The sequence below is a fragment of the Chiloscyllium plagiosum genome, chromosome 7 (assembly GCF_004010195.1).
Source record: "Chiloscyllium plagiosum isolate BGI_BamShark_2017 chromosome 7, ASM401019v2, whole genome shotgun sequence".
Classification (NCBI taxonomy): domain Eukaryota; kingdom Metazoa; phylum Chordata; class Chondrichthyes; order Orectolobiformes; family Hemiscylliidae; genus Chiloscyllium; species Chiloscyllium plagiosum.
The window spans coordinates 42,609,706-42,626,824 of record NC_057716.1 but is presented as its reverse complement, the minus strand read 5'-3'; the positions used below and the strand labels follow the sequence as shown (position 1 = coordinate 42,626,824).

Genomic DNA, 17,119 nt, shown 5'->3' with positions numbered 1-17,119 from the left:
AACACACTATTTAACAATACGCAAAGCTCTTCAATCATGTCACCTAACAAAATGGTTTTAGCAAAATGGTACAAATCAATTGGATTAGATTATTTTATACCTTTTCAAATTGATCATCAAAGGATGTGGTCAATTGCTGTTTCTTTAAAGCTAGCTCTTTATGAGCAAAGCATTGTCCAGTCAAATGATCTACTCTCTGTTGAATGTAGCCAATCATCTCCTGAATTCCAGTGGCTCTGAAATTAAATATACAGAGACAGCTGCTGATATAGTTCCAGCTCTAGTGAAGGGACTTACCGAGTGCTAAATTAATCCAGAAGAGACACAATAAAAATAGGCAGGAGTCAGTAACCTATACCACTTCCACAAAAAGCAAGTCATTCTTCTGACCTTGCAGATTTCAGCATTTGAAAACTCCTCACATTCCAACATGTGCAAGGAGTTACCTCTCAGATATTTTAAAGTTTCCTTTGAATTATCTCAAATGTTCATACATATTTTGCACTAATAATTCACTGCATTAGATTTTGCTTCATTTTAGCTTACAAAACAAAAAGGGGAAAAAAAACATATCTAAAATTCTGCATTTCCTATGCTTATGTCTGTACTTTAGTTTTTAAAAGTAATGTTTTCTCTAAATTTTAAGAAAAATGTGTAAGTGTTGGTTCACAGATGGTTATAGCATAGGAGGAGACCATTCGGCCAGTCATGTCTGTGCTGGCTATCTGAAGGAGCAATTAACTGAGTGCCACTCCACTCTGCATTCCTTCTTAGATAGTAATCCAATTCCCTCAAGTGCTTCAATTGAATCTCCCTTCACCATGTTTTCAGGCAGTACATTCTAGATTTTGCTGCCTGAAAAGGTTTTTCATATGCCAATGATCACATCTTGGTTTGGTTACAAAGCAGTTCTAGTCCAACCATCCATGGATAATTTATACTTAGATACCTGAAGCCTTCCCGTTTTTATGAAAAATTAGGATTTGTAGTCTTCTGAAGTCAGGTGAAAATATTAATTTTTATCTGTCGTTTTCAAATGATATATAAAAAGTATTGTAGGCAAAATTAAAGAAAAGCCTCTGTAAGTAGGCAAGGGGATCATGATGCACAATTATTTATTAAAATATAACCTGCTCATTCACCTAACAGTGTTCCACAGCAAGAGGCCCTAAAGTTCATGTGAGGCTATTAAACTGAGCTAACCTGCATTACTGAAAGTGATCTTGCATCCTTTAAAGGGGAGGTGCAAACCAGTGACAGCAGAGCTGGAAGGGGCAAGGAAAGGCATTGACAGCAGGAAGAGCATCATGTAGTAGTATTACTGGCAAAACATAGTGTTGATTCTCAGATGTTGCACTTGGTGTTGCACCAGATGTTACCTTGGTTCAGATGGTTGACAGAAGGAGAGAAGATTTGTATCTACAGGGGAAAGGTGGCCCTCCAAACTGTCAGAAGGTATTGAGACGAGATCACTTCATGTTTGTCCTCATCAACTTAGCACAACGATAATCCTAAAACTCACATTGCACATCTTGAGCACACCACCAACCTCAACAGCCACATCACACCATGTTCACTGACAACAGCTGCATCTTTCGTGTACAAGAAGATACTGCATAACAGTAAATAGTACCCATGATGTGGAGATGCAGGTGTTGGACTGGGGTGGACAAAGTTAAAAATCACACAACGCCAGGTTATAATCAGACAGGTTTATTTGTAAGCACAATCTTTCAGAGCGCTGCTCCTTCATCAGGCAGCGAGTAAACAGTACCATCTAACTGGTGCAGAAGCTTGTCCTTATTCCCAAGGAGGAGGTGGTGCTCACCATTCTTCGAGCCACTATAACTGAGGGTAGCACAGAGGTTCAAATTAATTAAGGTAACGGTGTCCATCTACTTAATCCACATTGTCACATTCCACTTCCCTCTCATCCCACTTTCTTTTTTGATGTACTGGCTGCAAATGGTGTACAGTAACTATGCATCTATTCCTCCCCCAACCTCCCTTCTCCTCACTGCAAACTAACTTTGTGCCGATCTCTTTTCAGACACCAAAAAGCTGCAACTCTTTGGCCCAGTCAGCAAAGGAACAGCAAGACATGAAAGAGTAGGAAGACATCGAAGAAGAAGCATAGTCACTCATTTCACATCCAGCCACCTTCTCAGATTTGAACACTGCATTTTATTTCAGTTGGCAGGTTGGAGGCAATATTTGCTTGTTATGGGCGAATAGGTATTGGGTGTGAAGCAGTCTGTAATCTGGATCAGGGGCAAATGCAGCATAAATGCTAGTTCTACAAAACATCAGCTATGAAAGGATACAACAACACAAATTAGGAGCAGGAATGGATCATTCAACTGCTCGGGCCGATAGCTTCAGATGTGGCCTCGATGATATGATGCAGTATTTCTGTCTCAATCACAAAACCAAGCAGTAAATCCCAGGCACCCACATCTTCCTGGTAAAAAAGTTTTTCTAATTACCCATCTAATCCTTTTACTAATCACCCCAAATTTATGTCCTTCAATAGTATGGTCAAGATGTACCATGTGAGATTTATGATTATAGTAGTACCAGGTGGATGAGGACAAAGTGAAGTTATCTAGTCTCGATCTTAAGCCTGCTCTGCCTTTTGTTAAGATCCTAACTGATAAGAGTAGTAGTAGTACTAGAGTTTTGCCAATGCTCTAAAGAACTGTAGGTAAATGTCCCTACTTAAATTTTCTATTTCCCAAGCAATAAACAACATCATTCCATTCACCTTCCTAAACATTTTCAGCACCTGCTGACTAACTTTGTGTAATCTGGTACACCCAGATCCCTCGTACCTGGGAACTCTGCAATTTCTCTTGACATTTCAACTTGCAGTGCCTTAGAGCCAGGAGGCCTGAGTTCAAGTCTCACCTGCTCCAGGGGTCTGTAATAACATCTCTGAACAAGCTGATTTAAAAAAAAATCTGCATTCAGTTCCTTCATCCATGCCATTAGTACAGGTTATGTGTAGTTGCGGCCTCAGTACTGTGTCAGTATCAAGCTGGTGAAGCTACCACACAGAACTACTTACATGCCAAAACAGCAGAATCTGCATCAGACCGACAGAGTTAAGTGCCTTTAAATGGCAAAATTGATTCACTCCATGTGCTGTCTCAAAATGGCAAGCACTAGATATGCAAAGGCTATGGACCCCAATAACATTCTGGCAGTATGCTGAAGCCTTGTTCTCCACAACTAGGTGTGGCCCTAGCACAGCAATTCCAGTATATCTACAACACTGGCACCTACCTAGCAATGTGCACGTTTGTCCAGGTATTCTATCGACAAGAAGACAAATCTAATCCAGTGGATTACTTCCTGTCAGTCTCATCAACAATGTGATAGGAGGGGTGACAACAGTGCTTTGAAGTAGCACTTGGTCAGCAATGCTCAGTTTGGTTTCTGCCAGGGCAACTCAGCACCTGACCTCATTAGAACTTTGATGGAACATGGGCAAAAAAAGAGTTTAATTCTAAAGCTCAGGTGAATACGACCACCCTTTGCTGCAGGCAGCTGTTGACAGTGTGTAACATTAAGGAGTCCAAGTGAGTTGGCAAATAGTTGGCATATATATGAAAATATGAGTTTTGATAGGAAGAATAAAGAAGTAGCATATTAGTTAAACATAGAGAGATTGCAGAGCTCTGAGATACAGGGGGATCTGAGTGTACTACACAGTACAAAGTTAGTATAAGGTGCTGCTAGTGTTTAGGAAGGCAAATGGAATAATGTTGTTTATGGCTTGGGGCATAAAATTGAAGTCAATGTGAATCAGCAGGATATCTTTCCAATGGTTAGACCCATACCTAGTTATAAATTTCAAAGTCAAGCATAGCTGGAGGGCAAAAACAAGATAGAGAGCCAGATAATGATTGCGCTCGGAAGAGGGGAATAATTTGATGAGGGGAAAACAGAAGGTGAAGAAGGTATCGGAGAGCTTTGGGGCTATGTATCCTCTTAATTTTAAGATCTATGTACAAACACTGGAGGTTTTCCTTGGATAACAAAAATTAATAACTCATATCCACAGAAATAATGGGCCAGAAAGTTGTGCAGTGATTGAGTTATAAAAATAATTGTGCAATAGCTATGCCATTTAAACTGATGTTGCCGGAATCACGTTATTGTTAATACAGGTAAGGGAAGTTTGCATTCTGTAAATAATGGTTTAAATCTTCAATCACATTAAAGAAACACGTGTAATAGTAGAACCGCCTGTATTCATTTTCAGTTGCATTAATTAAAACAACTCCAGATCCCCATGCTTGTGTACATGAAGGAATACTATTTAATGAAATTTGTTTTATTGCTGCATTTAAAAACGATGCATAGTTTCCCTGTTCCATGGCAAAGTTTAGGCATGGTGCCATGCAAATAGGTTGAAACTGAAACACTTCTAAAAGCCAACACATCTCGACTTATAACCAAGCTCAAATTGCCAATTGCACCAAAGTGAAGGCTCTTCCACTCAGTATTTTATTTAAGCACCATTGCTACGATTCATTGGGATGGCTTGCTGGAAATCGAGACCCACTATTCCTGGACTCTTCACAAAAGTGAAATATTTCATCAAGTATGCAAATGTCCCCAATTTATCTTACTTTCAGACCCAGATTGACAGAAAGCACAGACCAGGTTTCTGGACTGAACAAGAATGACTAATTGTTTCAAGTCACTAGATTCTAACTACAGATAAACAGTTATAAACTGTCAACGTATATCATAACTGATTAAGACTGTAATCCCCTTCCAGGTACCCTCTTATACACACATGCAGACAGACATGCTGGGAAAATAGGCTATTATGCAGAGGAGATAAACTAGAAAGACAGTTCACTTGTCTTTGTTCCAGGTTCTGTCATTAAAAATAATCCTTATGAAGCTTCTGCTCTCTAGCACATTGCTTCAGCCGTCTTCCTCTAGATTTTTGGTAAGAAATACAAGGTGGCCTGTTCGCTTATGTAAAGTCCCAGAGTTCTCAGTTAAAAGTCACAGCTTGCAACAACTGTTACAGAAAAGATAAACTGGTTTTCCTTCGGCTTACTGTGTGTTTAAACTGTAGAGAATAGAAACACTACTCTCAAGCTGGGGAAAAACTGAACACTTCTCTCTCACTGTGATTTGTACCCAGTTCCAATTTGTTCTTTACCTGATAACCAATCACATGGTTGTTGGCAGGAAAGAAAATTCTGTCATTGATAACTGATCACTAATCCATAGACCAATCAATTTCTTGTTGCCAATAAAAGCTGCATCTGCAAGTCCCCCTTGACTCCAAATCATTTGCAACTTTAACTTTAATTATTGCTTGTTCAAATTGTTGTTTACATGATGAACCTTATTGGAGCCACATCTCCCAAATACAGACTAGTAAGTAATATTGAACCTCAACCTATTAGCAAGATAGAGAAACTACAAGAGCAAAGCAACAACTTTCAGTATGGAACTGGGCATTAGAATTTGCTAAAGTAAGATAGCCATGTCAGACAGACAGTCATAGAGTCATAGAGATGTACAACACAGAAACAGACCCTTTGGTCCAACCCGTCCATGCCCACCAGATATCCCAACCCAATCTAGTCCCACTTGCCAGCACCTGGCCCATAGCCCTCCAAACCCTTCCTATTCATATACCCATCCAAATGCCTCTTAAATGACCAGCCTCCAACACATCCTCTGGCAGCTCATTCCATACACGTACCACTCTCTACATCAAAAGGTTGCTCCTTAGGTCTCTTTTATATCTTTCCCCTCTCACCCTAAACCTATGGCCTCTAGTTCTGGACTCTCCCACTCCAGGGAAAAGACTTTGTCTATTTATCCTATCCATGCCACTCATGATTTTATAAACCTCTATACGGTCACCCCTCAGCCTCTGACATACCAGGGAAAACAACCCCACCCTATTCAATCTCCCCCCTATAGCTCAAACCCTCCAACCCTGGCAACATCCTTGTAAATATTTTCTGAACCCTTTCAAGTTTCACAACATCTTTCCGATAGGAAGGAGACCAGAATTGCACGCAATATTCCAACATTGGCCTAACCAATGTCCTGTATAGCTGCAACATGACCTCCCAACTCCTGTACTCAATACTCTGACCAATAAAGGAAAGCATACCAAACACTTTCTTCACTATCCTATCTACCTGTGACTCCACTCTCAAGGAGCTATGAACCTGCACTCCAAGGTCTCTTTGTTCAGCCACACTCCGAGGACCTTACCATTAAGTGTATCTTGCTGCAGAAAGCTGGATTTGTTTTTTGAATGAGATGGCTGAAAGATAAAACTAGACAATGTTGCCCACCAACCCACCCAAGTAATCCTTGCAGACAAAATTACCAGAACCAGCTCAAAATGAACATTATTTCAAACTCAATTTTAGCATCAAATTTCTGGACTCTGAATGTACAAACCAATTGGAGTCTGTCTTCCTCTGTTCTTATCTGACTTGTTCCAGAAGACTTCAGCTCTAAAAAACATTTTTTAATTGCATGACTGCTTCATCAGCCCTCTCTGGTCTCAATTTGTGCCAATGTGCTCCTCCAGGAACACTTCATTTCTACTGGCTAGCTCATTGTGAGCAGAATGAAGGCTCGATGGTTGACACTGCCATCTCACAGTGCCAGAGACTTGGGTTCAATTCTGGCTTTGGGCAATTGTCTGCGTGAAGTTTACACATTCTCCTGTGTCTGTATGGGTTTCTGCCCACAGCCCAAAGATGTGGAGGTTAGGTGGATTGGCCATGCTAGTGTCTAGGAATGTTCAGACTGGGTGGATTAGATTGGGACGTGGGAAATGTGATTCCAGGGATCGGGTAGTGGGTGATGGGATGGTCTTGGAGGGTCGGTGTGGACTTGATAGGCCAAATGGCCTGCTTCTGCATTGTAGGGATTCAATGACATCTCATTTTCAGGACTGCACTACACTTCCCAAAAAATATATTTTAAAAACAACTCTGTCATTTCTGTCTAGCTTTTCAAATCACAAAAACAAAAGGATTTTACAATATTGCATGCTCAGATTTAATTAATTAGATAGGAGAAACATTTCCCAACAATTGCATAAGCACTAATCTCACCTTGATAAAAATTAAATGGTGAGTAACATGATAAAAAGCAGAACATTGCATGAAGCATGAAAATTATAAATATGAAAATCAAATTAATCAACAGCTCACACCTCCCATTTCTTCTCCAGCCCTTCAAGATGTCTGTACATCTGCTATGTTAGCCATTCAACTAGTGACAGCCATGTCTTTAGCTGCTGAGTCATGAGCTCTGGAACTCTGTGGCTCTACATCTCAGTCTTCTTTTGGGATACACCGCAAAAACCATATTTGTGACTTTCACTCACATGCTCTCCTATCACAAGTAGCTTAGTACCAAACATTGTTTGCTAATTCTCTAGTAAAGAACCTGCAAACATTTTACTATGTTAAAAGCAAGTTATTAAAATTGCCGTGCATCTGTAAACAATTGTCACTCAGTTTCACAAGGTGGTATTTCTGTGCATTCTTTGAGCAATATTCACTGGTGTGTAGTTCCTACCTTTGGGCATTAATTTTACTCAAGAGCAGTTGTCCCATTAGTAGAGCATCTGAAGTTGCATCTTTGATTGCCTGGCACACAGAAGCATGTTCTTTAGAGAGTTCTGACAAGCACAGAGACTTTAAATTAAGGTGTTTCAGATGACTTTCTAATCCTCCCAGTACATCAAAGCCCTGTCAACAAAAACATAATATTACTCAACCATCTTGTAATTTAGATCATGTTAAGCCTGCAACAAACATTATAAACCAGAAGCACTCAACGCGTGTTGAAAATCACAGCATGTTGCTTGATAGTTACATATTTGCTGTGGGATTAGATCGTTTTGTTAAGCTTTACATTAATTCAAAAACTTTAGTTCTTGCAGCACAGTGGTAGTGCCCCTATCTCTGAATCAGAAACTGCAAGTTCAAATCTCACCTGCTCCAGAGGTGTGGAAGTACACTTTTGAACAGGTTGATTAAAAACATCTAGCCATTTCACAATGATTAAAATTGAGACCACTAGGAAAGCCTTTAATATTGAACAATCATTTGGTACATTAGCTACACTTAAGGTTTCTAATTGATTAAAGCTATTCTGATCCACACTGTGTCCACACCCACAACTTCCTCAGGAAGTTCATTCCACATGCGAACCACTCTCTGTGTAAATAATTTGCCCCTCATGCCTTTTTTAAATATCTCTCTTCAAAAATGTGACCCCTAATCTTGAAATCAGCCATCCCAGAGAAAGGACACCTACCATTAACCCTATCTATACCCCTCATGTGTTTATAAATCTGTATCATATCACCTTTTAATCTCCTATAATCCAGTAAAATAAAGTCTCAGCCTATCCAACTTTGATTTGCTTCCCCCCCCCCCCCAGTGGAGAAGCTTGAGCTTGTTTATTTATTAAGGAGGTGATTTGAAGGTGAATAATTAAATATTATACAAGATGATAAATGATATGGGAAAGCTCAACTCCGGAATTCTGTTTTAAGCCCTGTAAGTCTACAGTAAAAGACAATAAATTGAAAACAATAAAACAAAACTTTAGGATGGATATCAGAAAAGCAATCTCCAAGCAGACAGCAATTAATGTTTACGATCAACTTTCAAATAGAGCCGTACAGAAAATAACCTTTGAATTGGTTATATATAATTATCTGCAACTGTCAGCTCTTTCAGTGGATGGACTATAATTGGCTGAGTGGTTGCTCTCATCTGCAAGTATCATGTAATCTTGTAAATTAGGTAATGTGAAGGATTAATTTTGCATTAAAAATCACACATTGTTCCAAGTCAAAATGTTTTTGGATGCATTATTACGCTGCTGCAAACCACAGTAAACATATCTGTAAACTGACTGACTATTCTGAAAATCCACAAGATGGCAGTACAGAAACAATATCCTTATTTCCTTATTTAATTTTGCAGGAGACTATTTAACCTATTGCATGTGTTCCTGCAAGAGAAGCAGAGCTAGTTCAATATGCCACCTTTTCATCAAAGTTCTGGAAATACTTCCTCTTTAGTTAATGTTTCAATTTCCTTTCAAAAGCCTCAATTGAAACCTCCTTCACTACACTCTCAGGAAGCAGAATCCAGATCTCAACTACTCACTGAGTAAAAAGGTTTTCCTCATTTGCTGTTGCTTCTTTTAGCAATTATCTTAAATTGGTGTCCTTTACTTCTGGACCCAAGCATCATTGGTAATATAGTTTCTTCCCATTTACTCTGTCAAAATCTGAACACATTTATCAAAAGTTGTCTTAATCATTTCCTCACCAACAACATAACAACTTTTTCAATCTATCCAACTAATGAATTACTTCATTGCTAGAACCATTTTCTTGAAACTTTCCTGCACACTATTTAATATCTTCACATACCTCCTATAGCATGGTGCCCAGAACTGATGATGTTTCTACCAATGATGTTTCATACAAGCTTATCAAAACAGCACTTTGAATTCTATGCCCCCATTTTAAAGTCCAAGATCTTTTTTGTTTTGTTAATTGCTTTCCAAATCTGTGCAGCCATTTCTAATGATTTTCACACATACAAGTAATTTTGCTCCCAACACGCACACACACACACATAACTTGGAACCTTTGTCCCAACCTCTTTAACATAGTATCCCTTATTCAGTCTTCCCTCCCCATGCTTTTCTTACAAATCCTGCCATATCTCACCGTACTAGATTCCGTCTGTCTCTTGACTATCCAATTCAGCCGCCTATCTACGTCCTCTTGAAGTTTGTCGCTATCCTACTCAGCTCACAATGCTTCTAAATTTGTACTACGGTACACTTAACCTCCTGTTTCTCAAAGCACATGTGCCTAAGACTTATTCTCTTTCTCAGGCAGCTACCGCAATATACTTGTAAGAAATGAGTCATTTGTTATAGTTTTCATGTTTATCAATGTGTAGAATTCTAGTTTTTGGATATACAGAAAATTGGTTCCACTTTTGACATCCTGCATAAAGACTGAATTGTTCCCAGCTCAGGCACACCATAGGTCCAAGTGTTCTTTAATGCTCACAGCAACACCTGAGCCAGACTCCACTTGCCAAACATCCTTTTTCCCTTTTTGTATCCAGTATAATTTGTTGTTCCCATTGAAATTTGCTATTCTTGCTTCCATCCTGATGAATGCATGAAGAAAAGCCTCAATAGCACATTTATTTTTTCAGCAATATTCATATTCTTTCATTACAAACTATTGTTCCAGTGGATAATAAAATACCATCAACCATCCATGTGAATGTGTCAACCATCATAATGCTGACTTATGGTCATTTATTTAAATTTGTAATTTGGTCCACATTCACATGAAAATGTCCAGGTTTTCTAGGGGATGATAAAAAGAACTCGAGCAACGCAGCTATATTGGGAGGTCCAGACAGTAGTATAGTTCTAATGAGGAATGTGGAAGTTGACATGGGATCCAGATCAGGCAGGTTTCTCTATTTCACTTAATTTAAATTTTAAATTCCAACCAATAATGTGTGCAAATACAACTTACTCTGCACCACTCCCACTTAATGATTTACTGTGTTTTTGGATTCATATTTGTCTACAAAAGATCCAAAAATGAATATTTGCAAAAATTAAATGTTTCTTCTGAGAAGAAAAATATGTAACTCAACATTTAGACTGATAAGGGCTTAAAGCTCTGCTTTGAAGCAGTGTCCAGTCATTGTGAGTTTTAGGAGACACAGGGAAGCAGATATGTCTGTTGAACCTGTATAAAAAATGGGAAATACTCCACACTCGTTCTGAACAGATGAAACCTCATGTAAGATGCAGGTATGGGGAATATGAAATAGCAGGTCGCAATTCAGTACAACATTTGAAGAGTTCATGGAAATTTTGTATTACTTTTTGCTCAAAGCTGAAAGGAACAACATACTAACTTATTGTGCTCAAATTCTCTCAACCCACCCAGCAATGTTACATTAGTCGTGCCTATAATCTCAGATGCATAATCTTTGTTTTCCAAGTCACTATGAAGGAGGAAGTAACAGCTATTACTGCATGCCTCTTTCAATTCTAAGGCAGGAATCACAGCCGCACCAAAAACCATAGATTAAGAAAATATATACGTGCAGGAGGATAAGAATTTCAGTATATAATATATATATGTAATAATTTGCAGTAAAATTTCAACACAGATGTGGCTCAGGAACTAACCTTATTTGCACTGTCAAAAAATTCATGGGCCTCTTGGAGCAATAATTCTCGTTCCTTCATGTGGAGCCAGAACTTCTCACATATCAGCTTCAGTTTCTGATTTTGAGCTGCCATCTGTTCTTTATCTGTAAAGTCTTCGATCAGCAAAATCTCATCAGCTTCAGCTTTTAACTTTTCAGCTACAGACATGAATTCCTATAATAAAACGTTTAAGGTTCTAATTATTAAGTTCTCATAGAACTTCAAATCTGAATGACCATAGAACCAAGTGAGATTTTGAAAAGAGAAAGTGAGGTCGGCAGATGCTGGGGATCAGAGTTGAGAGTGTGTTGCTGGAAAAGCACAGCAGGTCCGGCAGCATCCCGGGAGCAGGAGAATCAACATTACGGGCCAGAGCCCTTCATCAGGAGTCGCTCTGGCCCGAAATGTCGATTCTCCTTCTCCTCAGATGCTGCCTGACCTGCTATGCTTTTCCAGCAACACACTTTCAACTGAGATTTTATAAACTCTAATACAGGCAGATATAAGTGAGAACCAGTTAAATTGTATGTTATTTAAAGTGTACAGAGTAAACTTGTATTTAATCCAAAAAGCAGCTTTATAAAGGATTGTCTCAAATACTTTTCAGATGATGTGTGAAGTGCACCTTGAAGAACTTCATCACATAAATAAAGTGTGACATATTTTCAAATGCCTTGAATGAAATATGCTTTCTTTTTGAACAGCTATCATTTCATTAATTTTATAAATCATGGGGCTAATACATAGCAATGTTAAGCATTAGGATCCTATTTTCATATTTACAATGTAACACCATGTATACACCTTGAATTCTACTTATCAATGGTATGCATTCAAAATCAGATCTCAAGGGAAAGACTATTAATTAATATGAAAGCACACTGATATGTCTAGCTGAATTCTGTGTTTAAAATCACACACATAAAAATGAAATAGCAGCAGAAGTAGATGATTTGGTCTCTCAAGCCAGCTTGGCCTTTCAAAACTATAATGACTGCTCTGGTTAGGTTTTAGTTTCCACCTTCCTATCTATCCTGATAATCCTTGATCTCATTGAATATTTTTAGGACAGATTGCCTAAAAAAGAAGCTATCACCCAGCCTCCATAAACTTGAAGCAAAGATCTCCAAAACTGTAAGACTCTCAGAAAAATATGTTCCTCATTTCTGTGCTGGAATTGGGTGAGGAGGGGACTCTCATTTTAAAAGATTTCCATTTATTCTAGACTGACCCATAAAAAGAAACACCCTTTCCATGTCCCCTTATCAAATCCATTCAGGATCTTATGTAGTTCACTCAAGACACTTCCCAGTCTTCTAAACTCCTATCGAAGCAAGTCAAGGAGGCATGGGATAGAGGGAAATTTGGCCAATTGGATAGAAAACTGGCTAACCGGTCGAAGGCAGAGAGTGGTGGTAGATGGTAAATATTCAGCCTGGAGCCCAGTTACAAGTGGAGTTCCGCAGGGATCAGTTCTGGGTCCTCTGCTGTTTGTAATTTTTATTAATGACTTAGATGAGGGGGTCGAAGGGTGGGTCGGTAAATTTGCAGATGATACGAAGATAGGTGGAGTTGTGGACAGTGAGGAGGGCTGTTGTCGGCTGCAGAGGGACTTAGATATGATGCAGAGCTGGGCTGAGGAGTGGCAGATGGAGTTCAACCCTGCCAAGTGTGAGGTTGTCCATTTTGGAAGAACAAATAAGAATGCGGAATACAGGGTTAATGGTAGGGTTCTTAGTCAGGTGGAGGAACAGAGGGATCTTGGGGTCTATGTACATAGATCTTTGAAGGTTGCCACTCAGGTGGATAGAGTTTGTAAGAAGGCCTATGGAGTATTATCGTTCATTAGCAGAGGGATTGAATTCAAGAGTCGTTAAGTGATGTTGCAGCTGTACAGGACTTTGGTTAGGCCACAGTTGGAGTACTGTGTGCAGTTCTGGTCGCTTCACTTTAGGAAAGATGTGGAAGCTTTGGAGAGGGTGCAGAGAAGATTTACCAGGATGTTGCCTGGAATGGAGAGGAAGTCGTACGAGGATAGGTTGAGAGTTCTCGGCCTTTTCTTGTTGGAACGGCGAAGGATGAGGGGTGAGTTGATAGAGGTTTATAAGATGATCAGAGGAATAGATAGAGTAGACAGTCAGAAACTTTTTCCCTGGGTACAACAGAGTGTTACAAGGGGACATAAATTTAAGGTGAAGGGTGGAAGGTATAGGGGAGATGTCAGGGGTGGGTTCTTTACCCAGAGAGTGGTGGGGGCATGGAGTGCGCTGCCCGTGGGAGTGGTAGAGTCGGAATCATTAGTGACCTTTAAGCGGCATTTGGATAGGTACATGGATGGGTACTTAATCTAGGTTAGAAGTTCGGCACAACATCGTGGGCCGAAGGGCCTGTTCTGTGCTGTATTGTTCTATGTTCTATGTTCTATGTTCAAGCCTTTTAAATCTATCCTCATCAGACAAGCTGATCACTCCAAGTATCAATCCAGTAAACCTCCCCTGAAATGTCTCCACTACATTTATATCCTTTTGTAAATAAAGGAGGTCAAAATTGTACCCAGTATTCGAGAAGTGGTCTCACCAATGTCCTGTATGACTCAAGCATGACATCATTACTTTCATAAAATAGAGCAGTGCAGAAGCTGGAAATTTGAAACAAAAACAGAAATTGCTGAAGAAACACAACTGGTCAGGCAAATCTATGGAGAGAGAAATGTTAATTCTGTTTCTCCCCCTCATCATTAGCTTTATGTTCAGTTCCTCTTTTTCAAGGATAGTATCCCATTAGCCATCTTGATTGTGTTGTATCTTGAAACTACCTTTTGTGACTCATTCACAAAGTCCCTCTGCACCTCAGACATGCACAGTCATTCTCCACTTAAGTAATAGTCTCAATTTGCCAATTATCAGCCAGAGTGTACTAATGGTGGTGGCAAGGATGAGGCTTTGCATTCTACAGAGACATATTCTTGGTCAAATGAAAACATCAGATTAGGAAAAAGGGAGAAATATTTTAGAAAAGTCAGCAGCAAATAGGCTCATACAGTTAGATGGTAAAAAAGCAAAATTAATGGACTTTAGATATGCATAGTAGTTGGGACAAAATAAATGAATTAATGGCACGAATATGGGTGTGAACTTACACCAATTATGAAGATATGGTTACAATATCAAAGCTGAGAACTAAACATTCAGGGCTAAGTGACTTCTCAAAAAGACAAGAAGGTAGGGAAAGATGCTGGGGTTAGGCAGCTTAACTTGTACGAGATGGAATAATAACAAATCACCTTGGATCGGGTAATGCAGAATCCATATGGGTGGAAGTATGAAATAATAAGGGGAAGAAGATACTAGCAGGAGTGGTCTATAAAGCCACTGCATTCTGTTTCTTCTGTTCATCACAGACATTTTGAATTGAATACACTTTGAAATACAGTCTTTTCCCAGCAGTGATTGGTGTGTAGTTATCCTAGTTAAATAGATCTATTGCTATTTCCTAAATCTGTGTTTAGCTGTGGAGAAACTGCTGGATCTACTTCATAACCCTTTCATGTTGACTGAAGTTGGGAAAGGAATAATTGAAGCTATTGTGTCTGATGCAATGTATTAGTTATAGCCTGTTTCTTGTTTCTTTCCTCAGATTCTTTCAGTTGCTCGTAGCAGTTTTCACAGCTCTTATCATTTCTTGTTTCTCTTTGACAGTGGCTGTGCTCCTCCTCAGCACTTCAGAACTCGACCTCAGTTCCGTTTCTGATACCATGTTCAGGAGGCAGCAGACCAGTCTTTACCATATCTGTATTGAAGGGCTTGCAAAATGGCTGCCTCCAGTGTATAAAACCCATGGTAGAAATCACATGACTATGGCATACCACAAATGGGGCATTTGTGCATGATTGCATTTCAATCCAAGCTTGATGTATTAAGCATTTTATTTTAAACTCTATTTTGTGATCAGCTCCATTTTGACCATTATGCAAAAACAAGATTGAAAAATAAATCATTTAAAAGTAGAAAGTTAAAGTCACCATAGTCTTACCAGACTATAGGGCTGTGCTTTCATGAGAGAGAGATGAGTGGTGGTGGTTTAACCTGAGGGTCACCATGCCTCAGGCGAGGGAAAGAGGTTGAAAAGCAGAGTCCTTCATAGTAACCTCAGCCAGTGCGGGAACTGAACCCACACCATTGGCATCACACCAGTTCTCTCGCCAACTGAGTTAACCAACCTTCATTTACAAATAAATCATATGAAAAACCTAACTTTTTTTTAGGAGCTTGTTTCAACAGGGTTCCAAAATCACTGTTCAATAAAATATTACTAGAATACATATCCTATAATATCTTTACCAATTCTCTTTTGTAACTGAGGCTAAGAAGTTATACAGTCAAGAGTGTGGTGTTGCAAAAGCACAGCAGGTCAGGCAGCATCCGAAGAGCAGGAGAATCGATGCTTCAGGCATAAGCCTTTCATCAGGAATTCATACAACCTTATAGAAGTCATACAACCTTATTTTTCAATAACACTTCTCATCAAGGAGATGCTATGGATTGGATCTTGTTACACTTACCTGGGCTTTACATTCAACATTATGGTGCTCCTGAAGTAGCCATTCATTTTCAGTTAGAGATGAACCTAAGTTTTCATTCTGTACATATGTCTCACCATCATGCTGGAACCATTGCATCACCTTCATCAAAGACAGAGTGGTATACTGTTAAAACTCACAGTATAATGTATAGAACAACTTCGGGCAACTGGACTATTTTTATTCTCAACACTTCTATCAATTCCTGGACAGAAGCATGCAAGCATTGGAGTACCAAACAAAGCTATCAACTTATTGAATTATGTTGTTCCTTTTGCAGGTACATAAAAGATTTTTGATGGTGATACATTGGAATAAAAATATTAACCACATTCAGCTGATAGGCGATGTTCAGTACATTAATGTTCCCAGTTTCAAAGAGAAAATAACAGAACAAACTGAAAAATCGTATCCTATTTGGCATTATTTAAATTTTTGCCTGTAATTGTATTCTAGTTAACTTTGTAAGTTCCTTTCATGCTAAGACTACAAGAAGACTCAACAGTAGGTTAAACCAATAATTGGGTAAAAACAATGACTGCAAATGCTGGAAACCAGATTCTAGATTAGAGTGATGCTGGAAAAGCATAGCAGGTCAGGCAGCATCCGAGGAGCAGGAAAATCGACATTTCGGGCAAAAGTCCTTCATCAGGAATACAGGCAGAATGCCCACAGGGTGGAGAGATAAATGAGAGGAGGGTGGGGGTGGGGAGAAAGTAGCATAGAGTACAATAGGTGATTTGGGGTGGAGATGGAGGTGATAGGTCAGGGAGGAGGGTGGAGTGGATAGGTGGAAAGAAATATAGGCAGGTAGGACAAGTCATGGGGACAATGCTGAGCTGGAGGTTTGGAACTGGGGTGAGGTGGAGGAAGGGGAAAATGAGGAAACTGGTGAAATCCACATTGATGCCCTGGGGTTGAAGTGTTCCGAAGCGGAAGATGAGGCGTTTTTCCTCCAGGTGTCTGGTGGTGAGGGAGCGGTGGTGAAGGAGGCCCAGGACCTCCATGTCCTCGGCAGAGTGGGAGGGGGAGTTGGGCCACAGAGCGGTGTGGTTGAGTGGTGCGGGTGTCCCAGAGATGTTCCCTAAAGCGCTCAGCTAGAAGGCGTCCAGTCTCCCCAGTGTAGAGGAGACTGCATCGGGAGCAAAGGATACAATAAATGATATTGGTGGATGTGCAGGTAAAACATTGATGGATGTGGAAGGCTCCTTTGGGGCCTTGGATGGAGGTGAGGGAGGAGGTGTAGGTGCA

The 17,119-nt window shown here is 39.7% G+C and overlaps 1 protein-coding gene across 2 annotated transcripts in view; it reads right to left on the bottom strand.

Moving 5' to 3' along the window:
• The window catches only part of ccdc141 (coiled-coil domain containing 141), a 134,085-nt gene that overhangs the window by 79,568 nt on the left and 37,398 nt on the right, over positions 1 to 17,119 (bottom strand). For both annotated transcript variants that reach the window (XM_043693516.1, XM_043693517.1), the window contains exons 6-9: positions 15,851 to 15,970; positions 11,269 to 11,463; positions 7,588 to 7,760; positions 101 to 236 (exon numbers count right to left, since the gene is read on the bottom strand). In XM_043693516.1, the coding sequence (XP_043549451.1) occupies positions 101 to 236; positions 7,588 to 7,760; positions 11,269 to 11,463; positions 15,851 to 15,970 (624 nt within the window). The remainder of the gene's footprint in view (positions 1 to 100; positions 237 to 7,587; positions 7,761 to 11,268; positions 11,464 to 15,850; positions 15,971 to 17,119) is intronic.